The sequence below is a fragment of the Nerophis lumbriciformis genome, linkage group LG21 (assembly GCF_033978685.3).
Source record: "Nerophis lumbriciformis linkage group LG21, RoL_Nlum_v2.1, whole genome shotgun sequence".
NCBI classification, from domain to species: domain Eukaryota; kingdom Metazoa; phylum Chordata; class Actinopteri; order Syngnathiformes; family Syngnathidae; genus Nerophis; species Nerophis lumbriciformis.
This window is the reverse complement of record NC_084568.2, coordinates 11,436,008-11,459,000: the sequence shown is the minus strand read 5'-3', so window position 1 is coordinate 11,459,000 and position 22,993 is coordinate 11,436,008. Positions and strand designations below refer to the sequence as shown.

At 39.5% G+C, this 22,993-nt stretch overlaps 1 protein-coding gene across 3 annotated transcripts in view; it reads left to right on the top strand.

Moving 5' to 3' along the window:
* Window positions 1–22,736, top strand: part of fli1rs (Fli-1 proto-oncogene, ETS transcription factor-related sequence) — a 32,002-nt gene extending 9,266 nt beyond the window's left edge. For 2 of the 3 annotated variants that reach the window (XM_061983072.1, XM_061983073.2), the window contains exons 2-10: window positions 13,958–14,148; window positions 14,339–14,505; window positions 16,298–16,501; window positions 16,728–16,817; window positions 18,922–18,990; window positions 19,083–19,142; window positions 19,442–19,489; window positions 19,666–19,752; window positions 20,929–22,736. In XM_061983072.1, the coding sequence (XP_061839056.1) occupies window positions 13,958–14,148; window positions 14,339–14,505; window positions 16,298–16,501; window positions 16,728–16,817; window positions 18,922–18,990; window positions 19,083–19,142; window positions 19,442–19,489; window positions 19,666–19,752; window positions 20,929–21,452 (1,440 nt within the window). In that variant the 3' untranslated portion in view covers window positions 21,453–22,736. The remainder of the gene's footprint in view (window positions 1–13,957; window positions 14,149–14,338; window positions 14,506–16,297; window positions 16,502–16,727; window positions 16,818–18,921; window positions 18,991–19,082; window positions 19,143–19,441; window positions 19,490–19,665; window positions 19,753–20,928) is intronic. The other variant, XM_061983074.1, reaches the window with a different exon arrangement.
* Window positions 22,737–22,993: the final 257 nt, after the last annotated feature.

The window sequence follows — 22,993 nt, the reverse complement described above, 5'->3', positions numbered from 1 at the left end:
AATTTTGCTGTTTGGCCACAATACCCAGCAATATGTTTGGAGGAGAAAAGGTGAGGCCTTTAATCCCAGGAACACCATATGTAAACTTTTGACCACGACTGTACATACATACATACATACATACATACATACATACTAGGGTTGCCTCGATACCAATATTATGGTACCGGTACCAAAATGTATTTCGCTTCTTTTTGATACTTTTCTAAATAAAGGGGACCACAAAAAATGGCATTATTGGCTTTACTTTAACAAAAAATCTTAGGGTACATTAAACATATGTTTCTTATTGCAATCGAATAACAATTTTGTCCTTAAATAAAATAGTAAACATAGCAGACAACTTGTCTTTTAGTAGTAAGTAAACAAACAAATGCTCTTAATTAGTCTGCTGATATATGCAGTAACATATTGTGTCATTTATCATTCTATTATTTTGTCAACATTATTAAGGACAACTTGTAAAAATTTATTATTAATCTACTTGTTCATTTACTGTTAATATCTGCTTACTTTCTATTTTAACATTTTCTATCTACACTTCTGTTAAAATGTAATAATCACTTATTTTTCTGTTTGATACTTTACATTAGTTTTGGATGATACCACAAATTTAGGTATCGATCCGATACCAAGTAGTTACAGGATCATACATTGGTGATATTTTAAGTTCTCGCGTTTTTCCTGAGTTTATGAAAATAATATGAATTTAACAAAATAAAGAAAAAAAATATTTTGTGACGATAGAAAATATCGATGTAATCATAGTAGTGTCGACTAGATACGCTACTATACTTGGTATCATTACAGTGGATGTTAGGTGTAGATCCATCAATGGCGTTTGTTTACATTGTGACGCCGGTGAGCTACGGTGTGTAGTGAAGCATGTTTATCTATTCCTCGTCCTGCAGGGATGATACTTGTAAGAAACGTACTTTGTCGCCATGGAGACCAGGATTAGTGATTTAGAAGTAGCTAAAATACTGCCGATGGCGGATGGACATTAGCCGCTAAATAGCTAGCCATGTCTTAAAGCACCTCTTCCTGAGGGCGTTTCAGTGTTTTTAAGCCAAAGTGCGTCCGTTCTCCCTTTTCTGTCTACACACTGTCTGCTTGTAAGTGCTTCGTGATTGTGTGCCGCCAAACATGCTCGTCTGCTCGTAAAACCAGCAATGACACGACGTGACGACGACACGCCATCGTGCCTGTAAAAAAAATAAAATAAAGATGGCGAACCGGTACTTTTCGAACAGAGTATAGTACCATTTTTGATTCATTAGTACCCCGATTCTATACTAGTTCCAGTATACCGTACAACCCTAATATACTAATATATATATATATATATACATACATATACACATACACACACATACATATATACTGTACATACATGCATACAATACAGGCCAACAGTTTGGACACCTTCTCATTCAATGCGTTTTCTTTATTTTCATGACTATTTACATTGTAGATTGTCACTGAAGGCATCACAACTATGAATGAACACATGTGGAGTTACGTACTTAACAAAAAAAAGGTGAAATAACTGAAAACATGTTTTATATTCTAGTTTCTTCAAAATAGCCACCCTTTGCTCGGATTACTGCTTTGCACACTCTTGGCATTCTCGCATTCTTCAAGCACACCTGTGAAGTGACTACCTCTTGAGGCTCATCGAGAGAATGCCAAGAGTGTGCAAAGCAGTAATCAGAGCAAACACCCTGACATCAATTTCAGAGTGTTTGCTCTGCACTTCTGCTGTTCTCAGGCTAATCTTCTGAACACACACAACCTCTTTCTTTTCCTGCTTTGCTCCGACTGAGCAACCGTCCCACGCCCAGACGGGGAGGGCCCCTGATCCTATTGGTCGACACTAAGCCTCAATCACACATAATTACTTCCAGGTGAACATATTACATGTTTAAATAATTTTTAGACATATTCATCAGCATATTAACAATATTGAATGTATGTACTTTTGTTTTAACAAACATTTTATCACTTTAGTCTAAATATTCACAACCTCGGTCACATTCTACCACGTGGTTACACACTTTTTTCTGTGTTTGACAATTCTGCTTAGCAACAAACAAACAAGAAAACATGCACTTGTCAAAAAAAGACAAAAATGGGTAATTCAGTAACAAATGCAAAAGTTGTGGGTGCGGCACGTTTAGACAAAAACAACTCAACCTCACAGGAAGCTGCAAAAATGTTTATATTTGCATAAGGGATGTAACAGTCTAATGTGCCGTGGGTGTAACGGTCTATTGCACTGTGGATGTAACAGTCTATTGCACTGTGCATGTAACAGTCTGATGGGCTGTGCATGTAACAGTCTGATGGGCTGTGCATGTAACAGTCTGATGGGCTGTGCATGTAACAGTCTGATGGGCTGTGCATGTAACAGTCTAATGCACTGCGGATGTACCAGTCTAATGCACTGCGGATGTACCAGTCTAATGCACTATGGATGTACCAGTCTAATGCACTGTGAATGTAACAGTCTATTGCACTGTGGATGTAACAGTCTAATGTGTTGTGGATGTAACAGTCTAATGCAGTTTGGATGTAACAGTCTAATGCACTTTGGATGTAACAGTCTAATGCACTTTGGATGTAACAGTCTAATGAAATGTGGATATAAGTCTAATGCACTGTGGATGTAACAGTCTATTGAACTGTGGATTTAAGTGTAATGCACTGTGGATGTAACAGTCTAATGAAATGTGGATGTAACAGTCTAATGCACTGTGGATGTAACAGTCTATTGCACTGTGGATGTAACAGTTTAATGCGGTTTGGATGCAACAGTCTAATGCAGTTTGGATGTAACAGTCTAATGAAATGTGGATTTAAGTCTAATGCACTGTTAATGTAACAGTCTATTGCACTGCGGATGTAACAGTCTATTGCACTGCGGATGTAGCAGTCTAATGCAGTTTGGATGTAACAGTCTAATGCACTTTGGATGTAACAGTCTAATGAAATGTGGATTTAAAGTCTAATGCACTGTGGATGTAACAGTCTAATGCACTATGGATGTACCAGTCTAATGCACTATGGATGTACCAGTCTAATGCACTGTGGATGTAACAGTCTAATGTGTTGTGGATGTAACAGTCTAATGCAGTTTGGATGTAACAGTCTAATGCACTTTGGATGTAACAGTCTAATGAAATGTGGATTTAAGTCTCATGCACTGTTAATGTAACAGTCTATTGCACCGCGGATGTAACAGTCTATTGCACCGCGGATGTAACAGTCTATTGCACCGTGGATGTAACTGTCTAATGCACCGTGGATGTAACTGTCTAATGAACTGTGGATGGAACAGTCTAATGAACTGTGGATGGAACAGTCTAATGCGTTGTGGATGGAACAGTCTAATGCGTTGTGGATGGAACAGTCTATTGCACTGTGGATGTAGCAGTCTATTGCACTGTGGATGTAGCAGTCTATTGCACTGTGGATGTAGCAGTCGATTGCACTGTGGATGGAACAGTCTATTGCACTGTGGATGTAACAGTCTATTGCACTGTGGATGGAACAGTCTATTGCACTGTGGATGGAACAGTCTATTGCACTGTGGATGGAACAGTCTATTGCACTGTGGATGGAACAGTCTATTGCACTGTGGATGGAACAGTCTATTGCACTGTGGATGGAACAGTCTATTGCACTGTGGATGGAACAGTCTATTGCACTGTGGATGGAACAGTCTAATGCTGAAGGAGATAGTCAGGCCGTCCACAGTGTCGTGCATGGGTTGAAGTCAGGCTGTTGTAACACGTGGCTTGGCATTGTCTTGCTGAAATAAGCAGGGGCATCCATGATAACGTTGCTTGGATGGCAACATATGTTGCTCCAAAACCTGTATGTACCTTTCAGCATTAATGGCGCCTTCACAGATGTGTAAGTTACCCATGTCTTGGGCACTAATACACACCCATACCATCATAGATGCTGGCTTTTAAACTTTGCGCCTAAAACAAGCCGGATGGTTCTTTTCCTCTTTGGTCCGGAGGACTCAACGTCCACAGTTTCCAAAAACAATTTCAAATGTGGACTCATCAGACCACAGAACAGTTTTACACTTTGCATCAGTCCATCTTAGATTAGCTCAGCCTCAGCAAAGCAGGCGGCGTTTCTGGGTGTTGTTGATAAATGGCTTTCGCTTTGCATAGTAGTTTTAACTTGCACTTACAGATGTAGCGACCAACTGTAGTTACTGACAGTGGTTTTCTGAAGTGTTCCTGAGCCCATGTGGTGATATCCTTTACACACTGATGTCGCTTTTTGATGCAGTACCGCCTGAGGTATCAAAGGTCCGTAATATCATCGCTTACGTGCAGTGATTTCTCCAGATTCTCTGAACCTTTTGATGACATTACAGACCGTAGATGGTGAAATCCCTAAACTCCTTGCAATAGCTGGTTGAGAAATGTTGTTCTTAAAACCGTTGGACAATTTGCTCACGCATTTGTTCACAAAGTGGTGACCCTCGCCCCATCCTTGTTTGTGAATGACTGAGCATTTCATGGAAGCTGCTTTTATACCCAATCATGGCACCCACCTGTTCCCAATTAGCCTGTTCACCTGTGAGATGTTCCAAATAAGTGTTTGATGAACATTCCTCAACTTTCTCGGTCTTTTTTGCCACTAGTCACAGCTTTTTTGAAACATGTTGCAGGCATCAAATTCCAAAGGAGTTAATATTTGCAAAAAATAAAGTTTACTAGTTCGAACGTTAAGTATCTTGTCTTTGCAGTCTAATTGAATATAGGTTGAAAAGGATTTGCAAATCATTGTATTCTGGTTTTATTTACACAACGTCCCAACTCCACTGGTTTTGGGTTTTATAACATATAGTGAATAATGTAGTAGTAGTTATATTCTACATGTAATATAGTAGTGTTGATATTGTACAAGTAATATATAGTAAATAGTATTGATATTGTACATGTGATATATTGTGCATGTAATATATTGTAAACAATGTAGTAAAAGTGATATTGTACAAGTAATATATAGTAAATAATGTAGTGGTACTGATGTTGTACAAATACACTAAACAATCTAGTAGTAATGATATTGTACAATTTATAGTAAACAATGCAGTAGTAGTAGTAGTAATATTGTACAGTATGTAGTTAACAATGTAGTAGTAGCCTAGTAATGATATTGTACAATATATAGTAAATATAGTAGTAGTGATATTGTACAATATAGAGCATATAATATAGTAGTAGTGATAATGTACAAGTAATATATTGCAAGTAATGTAGTAATAGTGATATTGTACTAGTAATATACTGTAAGTGATATAGTTGTAGTGATAATATACAAGTAATACATTGCAAGTAATGTAGTAATAGTGTACAAGTAATTTACTTTAAGTAATGTAGTTGTAGTGATATTGTACAAGTAATATATTGTAAACAATGCATTATTATTATTGTTGATATGAAGATGTCAACAATAGTCCTCATAACACCACACACAGTACAGTAGCACCACAGCGCTAGCCAGTAGCCACAACACAACATGGCACTTCCTCATTATGCAACAATGACGGTTTTGCATGCGAAGTTGCATTCATGACCCCTGGAATTATGAGCATCAACATTACACCACAAGCAAGTCATTTTTTGCTTGTTGTCTATGTTGTATATTGCTGTAATAATAATAATAATAATCAGTTGTTGTGGAAATTAGTTTTTATTGAATGTATTACTAATATTTTTTTAAATAAAATTTAAGTATTTCAATTACTAGTTGGTTCAACTTAAATGCCCAAAAATGTCATAAAAATAAAAATATCTTGTTTTGTAGATATATTTTAGTTCAAGATTGATTGGTTATTTTGGGGGGATTAATAAAGTATGTTAATTTATTCAAATAATGGACAATTACTTGTGTTTCGGTTTTGTCGAAATATACAATAAATAATCATTTAACCAGGTGAGGGCGACGGAGAACAAAGCGAACGGAGCTCAGCGTCGTGAAAATAGAAAAATGACAAAACATGTGGGACCGCAACGCAGGGCAGAAAAATAAATAAGAATAATAACAAAAAGAGCACTCAAAAAGGAGTGAGGAAAATAATGAAGGATGCACACTTAAGGTGAGAGGAACAGAAATAGCACACAGGAAGTGTAGAGAAGTGGCAAAGACTAGAACCGCAATGGGGCAACCACGAGCGTGAGCGGGGCCAAAGCAGAGAAGGTGCATCCAGAATGTATTCACAGCACTTCACTTTTTGTTGTTACAGCCTTCATTTTTGTCCACAAAAATTCTACACACAATTCCCCATATGACAATGTGAAGTTTTTTTGTTTGTTTTTTAAAGTAATGTGAAAAGTTTTGTTTTTGTAAACCGTAATGAAAATTTAAAAAAGGTTTAAAAATAAAATCCCATAAGGAAAATGTGAAGTTTTTTTTTTAAAGTGCATTCGGAATATATTCCCAGCGCTTCACTTTTTCCACATTTTGTTGTTATTGCCTTATTCCAAAATGGAATTAATTCATTTTTGTCCTCAAAATTCTACACACAATACTCCATATGACGATGCAAAATGGTTTAAAAAACAACAACCATAAAGACAATGTAAAAGTTTTTTTTTTCTAAAAAAAAATAAAAAAATACAAAAAACAAAAACAAACATGACAATGTGAAAGTTAAAAAAAAAAAAAAAAAAGACAATGTGAAACGAATGTTTAAAAAACAAAAAAACAATGACAATGTGAAAAGGTTTGTAAAGAACACATTTTAAAAAGTGTATCTGGAAAGTATTCACAGCGTTTCGGTTTTTCCACATTTTGTTATGTTTTTGCCTTATTCTACATCAAATGTAATTTGTCCTCAAAATACACAATACCCTATATGACAATGTAAAAAAGTTGTTTTTTTAAAACAAAACATGACAATTTGAAAAGGTTTTTATTTATATAATAATTTAAAAAAAAAACATGACATTGTCATTATGAGGTATTGTGTGTAGAATTTTGAGGAAAAAAATGAATTTATTAAATTTTGGAATAAGGCTGTAACATTAAATGTTCGAAAAAGTGACGCGTCGTGAACACTTTCTGGATACACTGTATACTGTGCTGTTATGTAGACACCAATAAAAGGCTGATTAGTGAACGATTCTTTTAACGAGATATATATACACACACACACACATATATACACATATATATATATGTATATATATATATATATACACATACATATTCATATATACACATACATTTGTTATGCTCTCAGTCAATATTCAAGACATTTTCAATAAAAGTAAAGAAGATTTTAACAATAGATGTACCTGCTACTTCTGTGTTTGTTTTCCAACATAAAATAATACAATATTAATATCCAAAATAAAGTGAAAAAAAAACCTGACCTGCTGCTGTCACGCCGTGGTCGCATGGTGATGCGTGGATTATTCTCCCAAGGATGGAGCAGGAACTCCTGAGGCAAAGTGCAGGTGAGATAATGATTTATTGTCCACAAAATCAGACAAAACACAAACAAAAGCAACGTGTGCCGAATGCATGAGGAGCAAAAACTAAAGCTTAGCAAAAAGATAAAACAAGCATAGGAATCGAAAAGGTAATGGCGAAACGTGTTGCACGCAAGCAAATAAAACAGCCAGACCGAGTGTGGCGAAAAGCAGGAATAAACATCTCTCTGATTAGTGCCCAGGAGCAGGTGAGCGTTCCGAACACTAATCAGAAGCAGGTGAAAATAATCAGCACCCATGACAACCAAGAAACACAAACCCAGGGGTGCTGAAACAGGAACCGAGGGAATCGAAAACGAAACAAACATGATCCGGGCAACGGATCATCACAGCTGCTACTTTTATTTAAATAAACAGCTACGGTAGTCACAACAAAAACAAACACCACAACACAACAACTATAAGCCAAAACACAATACAAAGTTGAAGTGTGTAGTGAAGGAAGTTGGAAAGGTAAATGAAGTGTGACCACTTTTTCATTCATAAATAACCTTTGGACTTGTTCAGTACTACTAATGTATGTTCAGGAAGTTGCTCCGCTGTCACTTTCCTCACCTCCTTTGTGGCTTAAAGTTGTGTTGTGGATTTATATTATTGTGTTGTGTCATTTGTGTTTGTTGTGGCTTTTGCAATCATGCTGTAGTAGAAAGTTGCTGTCATTTACGATATTGTCTTGTCGCGTTTGTATTATTTGTGACCTTATTCAGTCATTTGTGTTTAGATGACTTGAAGACTGGAATAACGTTTAACGTCATTAAAAGGGTTCGTATGAAGTCTCCCATTTTTAAGTCCAATGTTTTCTCTTTTCTAATGCGGATAAAATTGATATATTTCCTTTCAAATCGATGTTGGATCTATATATTTCTTCCGGAATTTAAACTAAGGAATATAAACTGCAGTAGCGCCTGAGGGATCCAAGGTCACGGGCATTCAATGTTACGTGCAGTGATTTCTCCAGATTCTCTGAACCTTTTGATGATATTACGGACCGTAGACGGTGAAATCCCTAAATTCCTTGCATTGGCTGGTTGAGAAATGTTGTTCTTAAACTTTTAGACTATTTTCTCACGCATTTGTTCACAAAGTGGGGTTTGTATATGTATGTAAATATATGTATATGCACGAGGGACGACGTGGCGTGGTTGGCTAGTGGCCGTGCTAGCAACCTGAGGGTTCCTGGTTCAATCCCCACCTTCTACCAACCTCGTCACGTCCGTTGTGTCGTTGAGCAAGACACTTCACCCTTGCTCCTGATGGGTCGTGGTTAGGGCCTTGCATGGCAGCTCCCGCCATCAGTGTGTGAATGTGTGTGTGAATGGGTGAATGTGGAAATACTGTCAAAGTGCTTTAAGTACCTTGAAGGTAGAAAAGCGCTATACAAGTAAAACCCATAACCCATGTACATATATACACACATGTATACATACACACACACACACACATTGTTATATATATGTGTATATATATATACACACATATATATATATATATATATATATATATATATATATATATATATATATATATACACACACACATCTGTGGTCCTCTGTCATTCACATCGACGTCCCACTGAGTTGTGAGTTTTTCCTTGCCCTTATGTGGGCTCTGAACCGAGGATATCGTTGTGGCTTGTGCAGCCCTTTGAGACACTTGTGATTTAGGGCTATATAAATAAACATTGATTGATTGATATATATATATATATATATATATATATATATATACACACACACACACACACACACACACACATATATATATATATTTACACACACACACACACACACACATACATACAGTATATATATATATATATATATATATATATATATATATATATATATATATATATATATATATACACACACACACACACACACACACACACATATACAGTACGTATACATATATATATATATACTGTATGTATATATATATATATATATATATATATATATATATATATATATATATACATACACACACACACACACACATATATACACATACATACATACATATACATACATATACATATATACATGCATAAATATATATATTTTATAAGAATCCGTTTTTAAAAATATGTTTTTAGGCCATCTTAATGCAACCAGAAGGAGCTTTTCTAACCTGTAACCCGTTCTGAAAAAGTTTAATTGTAATTATACCACATAATACAATTCGAAAATAGCTTTGAAACGAAAATTGATTCCGAATCGAATCGTCACCCCAGGAATCGGAGTCGGATTGAGTCGTTAGGTGCCCTTAAAGAGTCACACCCTATGAGTGGCTATACTTTGCTAAATCGCTACGCACACAATTCACACTGAATGTTACATTGGAAAGTTAGCACCCTCTAGGCACCGACGTAAATGATGCAAACAGCCTTTAAAGGGGAACATTATCACAATTTCAGAATGGTTAAAACCATTAAAAATCAGTTCCCAGTGGCTTATTATATTTTTCGAAGTTTTTTCCAAAATTTTACCCATCACGCAATATCCCTAAAAAAAAGCTTCAAAGTGCCTGATTTTAACCATCGTTATAAACACCCATCCATTTTCCTGTGACGTCACATAGTGAAGCCAACACAAACAAACATGGCGGAAAGAACAGCAAGCTATAGCGACATTAGCTTGGATTCAGACTCGGATTTCAGCGGCTTAAGCGATTCAACAGATTACGCATGTATTGAAACGGATGGTTGTAGTGTGGAGGCAGGTAGCGAAAACGAAATTGAAGAAGAAACTGAAGCTATTGAGCCATATCGGTTTGAACCGTATACAAGCGAAACCGACGAAAACGACACGACAGCCAGCGACACGGGAGAAAGCGAGGACGAATTCGGCGATCGCCTTCTAACCAACGATTGGTATGTGTTTGTTTGGCATTAAAGGAAACTAACAACTATGAACTAGGTTTACAGCATATGAAATACATTTGGCAATAACATGCACTTTGAGAGTGCAGACAGCCCAATTTTCATCAATTAATATATTCTGTAGACATACCCTCATCCGCGCTCTTTTCCTGAAAGCTGATCTGTCCAGTTTTGGAGTTTACGTCAGCAGGCCAGGGAAGCTAGGGTCGATAGGGGGTTTAGCTCGCTTGTCTGCGGGAACAAACTGCCGCCATTGCTTGCCGTGCTACCGAGGTCCTTTGTCCCTGAATTGCTCACACACTCCGCCAGATTCAATGGGGGTCTGGCAGCAGATTTCTTTGACTTTATCGTTGGAAATGCATCTGCTTTGAGTGTCGCAGGATATCCACACATTCTTGCCATCTCTGTCGTAGCATAGCTTTCGTCGGTAAAGTGTGCGGAACAAACGTCCAATTTCCTGCCACTTTCGCATTTTTGGGCCACTGGTGCAACTTTAATCCGTCCCGGTTCGTGTTGTTACACCCTCCGACAACACACCGACGAGGCATGATGTCTCCAAGGTACGGAAAACAGTCGAAAAAACGGAAAATAACAGAGCTGATTTGACTCGGTGTTTGAGAAAATGGCGTCATCGCTCCGAGAGCGAATATTAGAAAGACGTTTAATTCGCCAAAATTCACCCATTTAGAGTTCGGAAATCGGTTAAAAAAATATATGGTCTTTTTTCTGCAACATCAAGGTATATATTGACGCTTACATAGGTCTGGTGATAATGTTCCCCTTTAAGCGAGCACTTTTTAATTATAATACGTTGGAGCGGACCTCGATGTCAGCGGGTTCCACTCCATAATTTATCCCATCCCCCACTGAAAAAAATGCAAAACTTGACAAATATGCATTTGTCACATTTCTTTGTTTAGGAATTAAAAATCCAAAATAATTGCTCAATGCGGCGGTGTTATGTCTTTAAGACGCGTACGTCATCAAACAACAGTCTTACATCTCGATGACCTCGCCTCCTCCCACTTCTTGACCACTTGTTGTTTTGCCGATTTACAAATGACCCACATCTTTTCAAACCGTACCCCCGCCCCACCAGCACTTCCTCTCCCTCGGCCCGAGCCAAAAGGTTTTGCTGCACATGGCGGCCGGGTTTCCTGTAGGCCGCTGAGAAAGCACGGCGCTGACGTACGAGGCCTGAAGACAATGCTGGGCTCCTCTAAACAAACACGCGCTCTCAGACTCCTTGCATCTTCGAACGCGCGCAGACTGATTCCACGGCAGCCGCAGCGCCATCTTGGTTTTTGGTCTTTGGAAATCCCTGTCAAAAGTGCTGAGACGGACGAACAGTACGTCTCGATTTGACTCCTCCCCCACCCTGAAAAACCCACCCTCCGATACACTAACTCAGCCTTTCTTAACCATAACCATTGTTGGGCCGTCAAAAAATGTGTGTCTCAGCTGTGGTCCGTATAGTTGTAATATACTTTCCCACCACTTGGAGCAGTAATGACAATATCCAGCAAACAGAAGAAGTCTGGAGCTAGTGTCATAGAGAAGTTTTTTAAGCGCAAAAATTATGATAAGTGATGAAACAATTTTTATTTGCACTTTAATTTTATTGACAGTTTAAGAAACGGACAAGCGGTAGAAAATGGATGAAAGTACATTTATTATTATATACTCTTAATTCAGTTAGAATGTTTTACCATGAATTGATTGATTAACGTGGACCCCGACTTAAACAAGTTGAAAAACGTATTCGGGTGTTACCATTTAGTGGTCAATTGTACGGAATATGTACTGTATTGTGCAATCTACTAATAAAAGTTTCAATCGATCAATCAATCAATGTATTCAATTTAGGGCTGCCCGGGCCCTAAATTTATAATAAACAGGTTAAGAACCATTGAAATAAACCATTCCCTGAGGCAGAGAAAATGATTTTTTGTAAATAAGTAATAAGGTAGAATTACCTTTCACTTACAGTTAACAGACTTGCCTGTTGATATGATAGCATCAAAAACGAAACATGGCCTCTTCACTTTCTCCCAGGTGTGCACATATTACGATGTGGAACATGCAAAAACATACATTTGTGTTTTGGCTGTGAAATATAAAACTCATTTTGCTCTCCTTCGTAACCAATGTCCGGCCCTTCTTTCATATGCATGCTGTTAAAGAGCTGTGGTTGGATATATTCCAAACTTATCCCCACCTATCTCCAAGACCAAATTAAATTTGATTAAATGTTTGTCTCGTTTTTGTTCGTTGACTAAAATCCGTTAATTGTGTCATTGTGCATTTTGTTTTGATTAGAAACACCCTCATCCAACATGACCCCCAACAAACTTCCGAATGTAATGAAAGTGGATGACTTGACTGAGATTGTGCCATAATTGGTTCTGGGGTAGGGCGAGCACCGGGTCCGTATTCCTAAAGATTCTTGGTGCAAAGAGTTGCTCCTGGTGGCGAAGTTCTGGGAAAAATATTAGAATCATGACATTTTCTTAGAATTCCATCTTAAAGAGAAGAGTAGATCCTAGAAAAGATAAAAGCTATTTTTAAAGAATCCTAGCTCTTAATAGAGTTCTTAAGGTGAGATCTCTTAGAATCATGATGTTTTCTTGGAATTCCCTGGAGTAGATCCTAGTAAAGATAAAAGCTATTCCTAAAGAATCCTAGCTCTTAAGAGAGTTCATAAGATGATATCTGTTAAGAGCAGAGAAGATGACTTTTAAGCAGCTTAGGAGTTCCAGAAGAGGCAGGAGAGGTATTCTCTAAACACTGGAGGACAGTGGTATGAGCATGACTATAAACACTCTGCAAGTGGGCCCAAGTTTTCACACATTGTGTAGGATAATTTTGAAGTTAATTAACCAGATATTTTCTTTTATGTGAAATATAATTTACAGTCACTGTCTTCATAAGAGGAGATTCAATTCGAGGGCTCATCTTGAGCCCATTATAACCAAAAGTATTTTTTTTATCTGGCTCTTAGGATCAACCAATAACGGCTTTTGAAATGATGACTCATACCTTGCAATAGGGTCAACCACACCTCCTCACTAAGATCGGAGTTTCTGTTCATTCCATGCTCAGAGTTCTCTGAGAACATTCTAGAATCACTTCTAAGCTAAGACTCCTCACTAGAAATCTTTAGTTTAAGGTAAGAGCTCTCAGAGAGGATTCTCAGAATCTTTATGAATATATGCCCAAGTCTTCAAAGAATCTTATAGCAACATATTTGTATAGTTGCCATAACTGTTCTTCAAAACTTTAAAGGTGATGCAGGCGACAGTAAAGCTGCTGATGCGGACCACTCAAAAGCAGTGAGTGCCATCTTGCGTAGTTCATTGGAAAAACATCAGGTTTTCAACAGTTATGACTGCCAATATTTTCTGACCCAGGGCTAAGTGAAAACCCTGACGGGTTGTTGCTTTTGTATACCACTCACTCTGCGGTTAACTGAATAGTTAACAGTGGATAGTTTACGAGGGGTCGGTGGCAAACACGGACTCATGTTGCGTTTTGTGTCGAACAGGAAGCGCTGTCTGTGGTGAGTGAGGACCAGCCCATATACGAGACGTCCTACACGGCGGCTATGCACATGAAGACAGAGATCAATTCGCCAGGCGGGTACAGCCACGTGTCCAAGCAGAGCCCCGAGCCTGACTGGGTGTCCGCAGCGCCGCAAAACCCCGGCAAGAGAGGCGAGCACGTCAATGGAAGCAAGTGAGTGAGGAAAGACAATGTCGATTAATCAATCTTATTTGCTAATTTAAATATCCTAAATTACTTTTACAGACATTAGTCTTTAGGACGCATCAGTGACGGTTAAGTCCATACCTGTATGGACATAAGGTATTAGTTGGGTAACATGCTAAAAAGACCACCATAACCTTCTGTCCTCCCTGTGTTGCAGCCACGAGTCCCCGGTGGACTGCAGCGTCACAAAACGCTCCAGACACATGAGCAACGACGGAGTCACCACTGCGTACCAGCCCTCGTACACGGAGCCCCGTGTCAGCCCGCAGAATGTGACCCCGCCCAGCAGCACCACTGAGGAGAAGCGGGTCATTGTGCCAGCAGGTTAGCAAACAACCTGGCCGTTACTAAAGTTCTCTTTCCCCAGAGTACGATTAGTTAGCCACTACTACAGTGGTGCTACAATAAGTAATGGCCAAAGTCTGACCGTAACTGAAACCGTAATTGCAATGAAAAACATAGCCTGGTTGTAGTGCTATAAGAACAATGCAGACGCTAACGTCAACACTTATTCAATGCCTACAGACAGGCAGTTTTGGATGAATGAGTGTTTGGAGGTCATTATCAGCTATTTACAACCAAGTGGTTGCTTGCTTGTTTGAGTGAGTCACTCCAGAACATGGTCGTGGATCTTTACCATTCAGGTCTCGGAGGAATTTGACGAGACTCGCCGGTGAATAAGCGGTTATTGCTTTATTCCACATAGGATATTGCCTCACAAAGAAGTCCGTGTTATATACAGAACCCTTACTCCAGTCTATTATTACGGGCAACAAATGCTGCGCCCATTGTTTTGCTACTGGAAATGAGCCTCCCCCTTCCTGAGTCGGTACACTGACACGTCATCTTTCTGGGCATCGTGATCAATTTTAAGATATGAAATATAACTCCAACTTAGGCTTGTGTGAGGACGATTAAAAATCAGTGTAGATATGGGCCTGCAGTTAGCATTTACAGCAGCAGTGGTCACTCTCCTCACTGTATCGTTTATTTATGATCATTGTATTTTTTTTAACCAAGTAAACATCAGTGAGAGTAAAACATATATTCACCAAGATGACAGCATAAGACAATTCTGAGCCCAGTACAATACATCAATAGTTCAATCAACAGTTTCAAATCTCATTGATTTTGCGTGTCTATAAAATATATTTAAATGCTCCTAAAATAACAAGTTCAGATAAATTAAAGTAATTTTGCAAGTTATTACTATCTCAAGTAACATTTTTTTTTTAAAGCTGCAGTAGGTACCGGTATTCTTCCTAGGATACAAACTATAATGCATTTGTCTTGTATCTCTTTTGCCTTTTTTTGTTTTGGAAAGTTGTTCAACTAAAACCCACAACGAATGTGTATTTTTAAATGTGTACCCATTTATTAGTTTCTTTATTCTTGCTCTTTTTTTAATGTTTTTGTTGACTTGCTGAAAAATGTCAAACATAAAGACGCCTGACCTAAGCATAATGTATTATGGCCAAAATCATATACTGTACTTTGCTGTGTGTACACTACTAGTGTTTCTTAACCATAGGGCCAGGGCCCGTTGTTGGGGTGTTTCTCAGCTGTGGTCTACATAGGCTGCAGCGCTATTTAGTTATGATACACTTTTCCACCACGTGTGCCAATAATGACAATATCAAACAAACAGTAATAAGTGCAAAAATTATGATTAAAGTGGTGAAGCTGTATTTTTATTTGTACTTTAATTTTATTAACAGTTTAAGAAAAAAAAAAGACTATTATTAATTCAGTTGGATTTAATTTTTCATCAGTTTTTACGAGTCCCTTTTTTATTATTCTTTATTTTTGCAATTAGGCTGACCCAATCCGTCATAATAGTCTTTGTAGTTAACACATGCTTTCATATCATTTGACAAGCTTTATCCCGTTAACTGTCAGTAGGTTAGAATAATAATTGAATGCCATTAAAATCAAGAGTCAGATGACTAATTCAGTGTTAATATATAAGTGGGCCCCGGGCCCTCTGTACTGGAAAAGTTCGGCCCCGAGGTCAAAAAGGTTAGGAACCCCTGCCCTACTGTGTTGAATACAGATATGATTTAGATTGTCAGCCAATTTCATTGCATAACAAATCAGTGTGAACTATCTTTTCCAGATCCTGAGGTTTGGACTCAAGACCATGTGCGTCAGTGGCTGGACTGGGCCATCAAAGAGTACGTACTGGAGGAAGTAGACATCATGCTCTTCCAGGCACTGGACGGCAAGGCCCTGTGCAAGCTGACCAAAGAGGACATGATGCATCTCACGTCCGCCTATAACGCAGACATCCTGCTCTCGCACCTCAATTACCTCCGGCAGAGTAAGGCAACGCCTATCCTCCTTGCCTATTTTAAGTGACCATAAAAAACTCTAAACTATTTTGATGCTTGCAACTTCTTTTCACATGAAAGTCTGCTGATCAAAAACTAATATGTATTTTACGGGAATCTCACACAGTTGCTTTAGATAAAAACTGTGACCTGTGTTCTGAGCACAAAAAATGTATGACACCATAAGATTGACTCACGTCTCCGTCTTTCCTCCAGGTAGCCCGACATTCTCGTACTCCACGACTCCCTCCAACAACACACCGCCGCCAGTCCCACCACCTCAACCCAGACTACAGGTGAAAGCAGGTGAGTTCCAAGGACAACAATCAACCTGTGATGTCAGTCGGTATGTTTCCTGCGATAACTACATTGCATTAAAATCGACTGAATCAAAACTGGTAAAACTTAACAACACTTTAATCTGACAGTGATCAATTGTCTAATAATCAGAATAATACAGCATGACTAATTGACTGATATGAAATAATCATGCGTAAGTAATTTCTGTTTAAATGTAAATTGGTTCTGGCTTTCTACACATGCTCCAGTCTCTGTGGAAACCGGGATTGGACACAAAAGTCCAAAAGCACTATAGTCTTCCAAGAAACTGAAAGTCAAACATCTATAGAAATATTTGGAAACTTGCCGTTTTAGATCAGCAATAAGTTCCAACTCCAAATGGTATGCCTAGACTACAGTATTTTCTGGCAATGACCCATCAGTCACTTTCAGACTTCTGCATTGGAACTGTAAAATAATCCAGCATTTATTAACTTGTGCCTTTTACACAGAACTTAGCAAAGCAGGATATTGCCATGTGACATAAAATACAATCACTTTCAAATAGGAGTGTCTTAGAATAGCCAACTATTCGATTCGGGGGAGTCTGATTCGACTAGCAACCTCGCAGTCGAACCGTCGGACATCGATACCCCCCTCCTCCCTCTGTGTGAGGAAGGCAGAAGAGTACCTGAGGCCCATTGCGTCTGCCATCTCGGGAACATCTTCCAAACACAACCGCTGTACACGGGGACTTTAGGTACTCAATGTTGGGACTCACTACCGTGGTAACTAGAGCTTGCCATGCCACCGCGCACCTTGGGATAGCTTCAACCAGTTTGCTCGGGCAGGAGGCCTACCTCACAGGTTCACCTACAGAAACCCTCTTACGACATTTACTTCCTCTAGTCAAGGAAGCCGACCTCACTAAATCATCCAATCTCTATCAGGTTTTTTTGTATATCAGAGTTTTTTTAAAACAGTTTCTTTGAGGTGGAAAAAGTTGCAAATGAGATCTGTGTTTTGCTCTCTTCGATGAAAGGCTGAATGCTCAATGTTCTCTCGCCAATTCGCAGGTAATTTACTGCGGTCTCAGTACAACGTAGATTGTAAAGTATGATTTAGTACATTGAGATTTGATAACCTTTTAAAGTTTTCATGTTAAAATAATGTTGGTTTTAGGGTGTATGAAGTGTTTTAATAGCAGGAAGTGATTATAAGTGTGTGTGAATGCTCTGTGGAGGGAACACTGTACTTATTTTGTACTTTTATTCATTACATCCATGTGAAATTACTGACATCTAGTGACTAGTGTACAGTACTACATGTACCAATGTGTTTCCTTCCCCCTAAGATCTTAAAAAAGCAACACCATAGATTTTGCCCATTGTCGACAACCAAATCAGATTCGACCATGAAAATCCTTAGTCGAAAATGGCCCTACTTTTAACACAGCAGTGTGTATTTAATGTCTTGATTGTTAAACTTTGCACCCTAAGAAAAAGGCAGCATCCCACCACTGATAGTACTTCTGAAGCCGAGTTGACTTTGTCCCCACAGTTCCCTGTCGGTGCCTTTTACACAGAACAGAGACTCAATAAAATCCAGCTTTCACAGACAGTGTGAAAGGGTTCTCAGTTGACCCATTAAGTTTGCCGTTCATCACAAACAAGCAAGCGGGTTTGAATGATGGAGGGTTCTCGAAACAATGTGCAGAGTTCACATCCATGTTACAAAGTCTCATGAGTTTAAAGAGGTTGCTTGGTGCAACACCGGCCTCAAAACTGATGAATCCCAAACTCAACAGGCCGTTTCAGGCAGGAAGCAGCTGCACTGGCGGAGGAAACCGTGTGCGTGGGGGGGCTATAGGTCGCACTGCTGGGACACAACTCACAATCTCGTGGAGACAGAGGTAGCCCAAACAAAAGAACGCTCACCCAAGAAACTAGGGGTCATCTCCAGACCCTTCTCCTGAGTGTACAACTTCTTATCGTCTTGGTCTCCATTTAGGGACTTCCTTCCTGCGGTGGCTTAAATGGCCACTTCAAAAGATTTTCGCTTTTGTTTTACAACCACAAGTCTGTGGACGACTTGTTTTGTGTACATTAATCTTACGGTCTATTCTGCACAGAAAGCAGTTTTGAAGAGATCGGACGCAGGAACAGCTGGTCCGCCAACAGCATGACGGTAGTGCCCAAAGGTAAGAAACTACAAGTTCTTAGTCCACGATCATTTGCATTTCCACTAGATACGGCATGAAAATATCGACACTTGTGTCTTCCCTCTTCGTAGGCTCATCCATGGAGCACCAACACAACAGAGTGACGGAACCTGCTCCAAGAATTGTCCTAGGTGACGGATGCAACTAACACACTTCTGATCTTACGAAAAAAACAACTCTCAAACCCAAAAAGTGCAGTTAATGCTAAAGTAACGATGGAACTATTTGGCCCGACACAAAAGCACATGAAATATAGCTTTTCGAAGATACTAACATGCTACATCAGTACATACTGGATTTTAGGAGTGGTAATGTATACCATACCAACTTTATAGGCTCATGAACTAAACACCTGTAGTGTGCCTGTGAGCAAAAACATCCAGTAAGGACATGATTAAACGAGTAACGTGTGTTTTTTTCTCCTTTACAGACCCTTATCAAACATTGGGGCCCATAAGCAGCCGCCTAGCAAACCCAGGTAGGAATCTATCACCGAATGAGTGGGTGACACAAATCAAATGAGGCCTTTGCACTGTCTGTGTTGGCAACATGAGCGCAAAAACGAGCGAAAGCTGGGAGACAAAGTTATCGCCAAGCCCGGTCGCGTCAGCAGAGACCAAGTCCGTGACCGTTTGCCTCGCTGTTTCCTCACAGAAGGCCAAGCCGTCGGCTCGTCCAAGAACCGAACAGGCAAGCAAAGTTCGTACAAGTTGCCTGACCTCAGCGCCCAAAGGCCTGTGGGTAGGTTGCATCTTCACTTCCTCCGAGCCACACAGTGAAAAGGTCCCATTTGTTGGCCGTTGTGCTAGTTTAGCATCGTTGGCTGAAGGAAAACTAAAATGATCGAACTTATGGCTCCCACGTCTGTAGCTGAAGGACGCATAGTTGGCAGAGCTCAAGGCTGCGTTTAAGATGTGTTGTGAAGCCTGTTTTTTATTTTACAAAGTGGTGGGCGTATACACGGATCAGGGGCAGGTCAAAGGCGGTATCATGTCCATGAAAAATGAGGTTTTTCCTCCATGACGCAACTTCAAAAAATAGCGTTTGAGTGGCGCTTCGTTTAAAAGTCGAGTATTCAAGTGAGGGACATGACGTTTTTTTCCACATTAGGTGCTAATACATTCTGTGCTCTCGAGCAGGGGTGTCCAAGTACAAACTGCTGGCGTCTTCAGTATAATCCGAGAAACTTCACACGTTGAAGAATTCCGGCCTGTCAGGCTAATTGCCGAATCGACGACGACATCTCATGGACAATATTAGTAAATTTGGTAAACAACCATTACTTTTATTTTGACCAGTATAGAGCACAGTATTAATTTATATGACCCAATCCAAACACCCTTTCCCACTCATGGTGCATATAAACCGTAACCGACACAGATATTCAACACACAACCTGCTCATTGAACTTTGTGGACATTATAAAACACATCCAAGCCCATACATAATTAAAAATTACACCCGTATAAATCCACTACAATGCACTATGGGTAATATGCAAAACACTCTCTCCACACGTATCCACATTTGGTGCTCTGAGCTGCTTGATATTTCTGATTGATTACAAAACTTCGAGAAGGTCGTCACAGAAGTATTCTATATTTTTGTACAAAGGATTGTTGTTACGTCACAATCAACGCTCTGCTGTGTGGCAAAAAAAGCGTCATGTTTGTGTATGTGCATGCATCCATGTGATTACTCTCGAAAATAGGGCTTTATCGCCGGTTGGGCTGTATATTTACACACTTGGCAGATTTCCAAGTCAAAAAAAGTTTGGACACCCCTGTTCTACAGACGTCTCACCGTTACATCACTTTTGCATACATGTTTGTGAAGGAATCTGAAAACATCCAAACTTCTGGACGAAAGTTAAGATGTTTTCAAAGCTAACATGAAACGTTGACCACGTACTCGCAGGTTCAGGCCAGATCCAGCTGTGGCAGTTCCTGCTCGAGCTGCTGTCCGACAGCAACAACGCCAACATCATCACCTGGGAGGGCACCAACGGCGAGTTCAAGATGACCGACCCGGACGAGGTGGCCAAGCGCTGGGGCGAGCGCAAGAGCAAGCCCAACATGAACTATGACAAGCTGAGCCGCGCCCTGCGCTACTACTACGACAAGAACATCATGACCAAAGTGCACGGCAAGCGCTATGCCTACAAGTTCGACTTCCAGGGCATCTCGCAGACGCACCAGAACCACGCGGCCGAGGGCAACATCGTCAAATACCAGACGGAGATGTCTTACGTGCAGCCCTACCACAGCCACCAGCCCAAAATGAACTTCATGGGGGCCCACCCGGCGCCCATGCCCGTCTCCCCGGGCACCTTTTTTGGCCCTCCGTCCACATACTGGAACTCGCCAAGCAGCCCCATCTACCCCGGGGCCGCCATGACCAGGCATCCCGCCACTCACTCCCACCTGAGTTCGTACTACTGAGGACACACGGGAAGCAGAAGGGGAGGGGCCAAAGCGCACGACTGTTCCGGTTTAGAGCTCAGCGAGGGCCCGTCCAAGATGAAGCTCGTCTGAAATGAGGGCCATGATGCTGTGATGTCGTCTGATTCTTTGTCTTAAAAGGACACAAGGATACGTGTGCACATGGGGACACACCGAAAAAAGCTTTGGCACTGTATACTCTTCTGGGAATATTACGAATATATTGATGACACATTGTATTTACTGTATCCTTCTGTTACGGAAACCACGTTTCTATTGCTTAAAGGGGAACTGCACTTTTTCGGAATTTTGTCTATCATTCACCATCCTTTTGTAAGACAAGGACAATTTTTTTTATATTTTTATGCATTCTAACTTGTAGTTTGCAAAAGTTAGCTTCCAATGGAGCCAATGAGAGTCGCTCTATTACGCCTATAAAACACTCTAAAAACCGACTAATCATGGCAGACTTCATGAGAGACAACAAACAGTAAAACCATTACTTACTGTACAATGTCTGCTCTCACCAGGATTCCGACTGATGGGATGTTTATATCTTCCCGTATAGATTAAGAATTAATCATAACCTAGACAAAGCGTTAAAATAAAAAAAGATAGTGATGCCAACGAGTGTCTTTTTGGGTCTTTCTCGCCATCTCTGGGTCTAAGTTGGATGTCAAAGTTGAAGCCAACTTCTAGGCTTATGTCCACAACCTTCTACTATCCAGGTGAGAGGCATGATTTATAATCTAGAATTAACTTTCACCATCTCAGAGGCGATGCAGCAGCTCAATATGTCAATATAGCAGAATAAGCTAGTTAGCGCTCTGTAATTAATGCGCCGCTAAAAAGTAGTTCCTATGCGTTAGCGCTTAAAATAACAATATTGCTTATACTTGGTTAACATTCAGTTCACGACATGTAAATGGAGTATTACTGACGCTTTTAGGATGCACTTTTTGAGTGATTTACAGGTAAAATGGATTAGTCCCATTAGCATGGTTACTCACCACCTAGAATAGACTGATTATTACAAATTAAAATGCTAAATATATATGTGTGTTCTTGTCTTTCATAAGGTTTGTGAATGATAGTCAACATTCCAAAAACGAGCAGTTAGTGTTTAAGTAAGTACTTTGTTGGATAATGGAAGATGGGCAGTTTTCGGGAGAAGGAACCTTTGACAAAACTCACGAATTTGTAAAAGAAATTGTACAGAATCTCCGTCATGTAGCAACTTTTACTCACAATGTAAAGTTTAATAAATGTTCTTTGTAGCTAACAATGGACTCTCTGGTTGACATCATTCAGTGCAGTGGTGTTTAAAATGCTCATTTTTAGAATTGTTGTATTCATTTTTAAATCACAAAGATTGCATAAGGTTACAAAATAAATGTAAATGTTGATACCTTTATAAATGTAGATTAATAGAAACGTACCGATCAATCGGCCAATTGGGGTGCAGGAAAAAAATCGATTCCCATCCGAATCACAATGTTTAATCATTGTGATTGTGAATTGATTAAAAATGTTAAAGAATG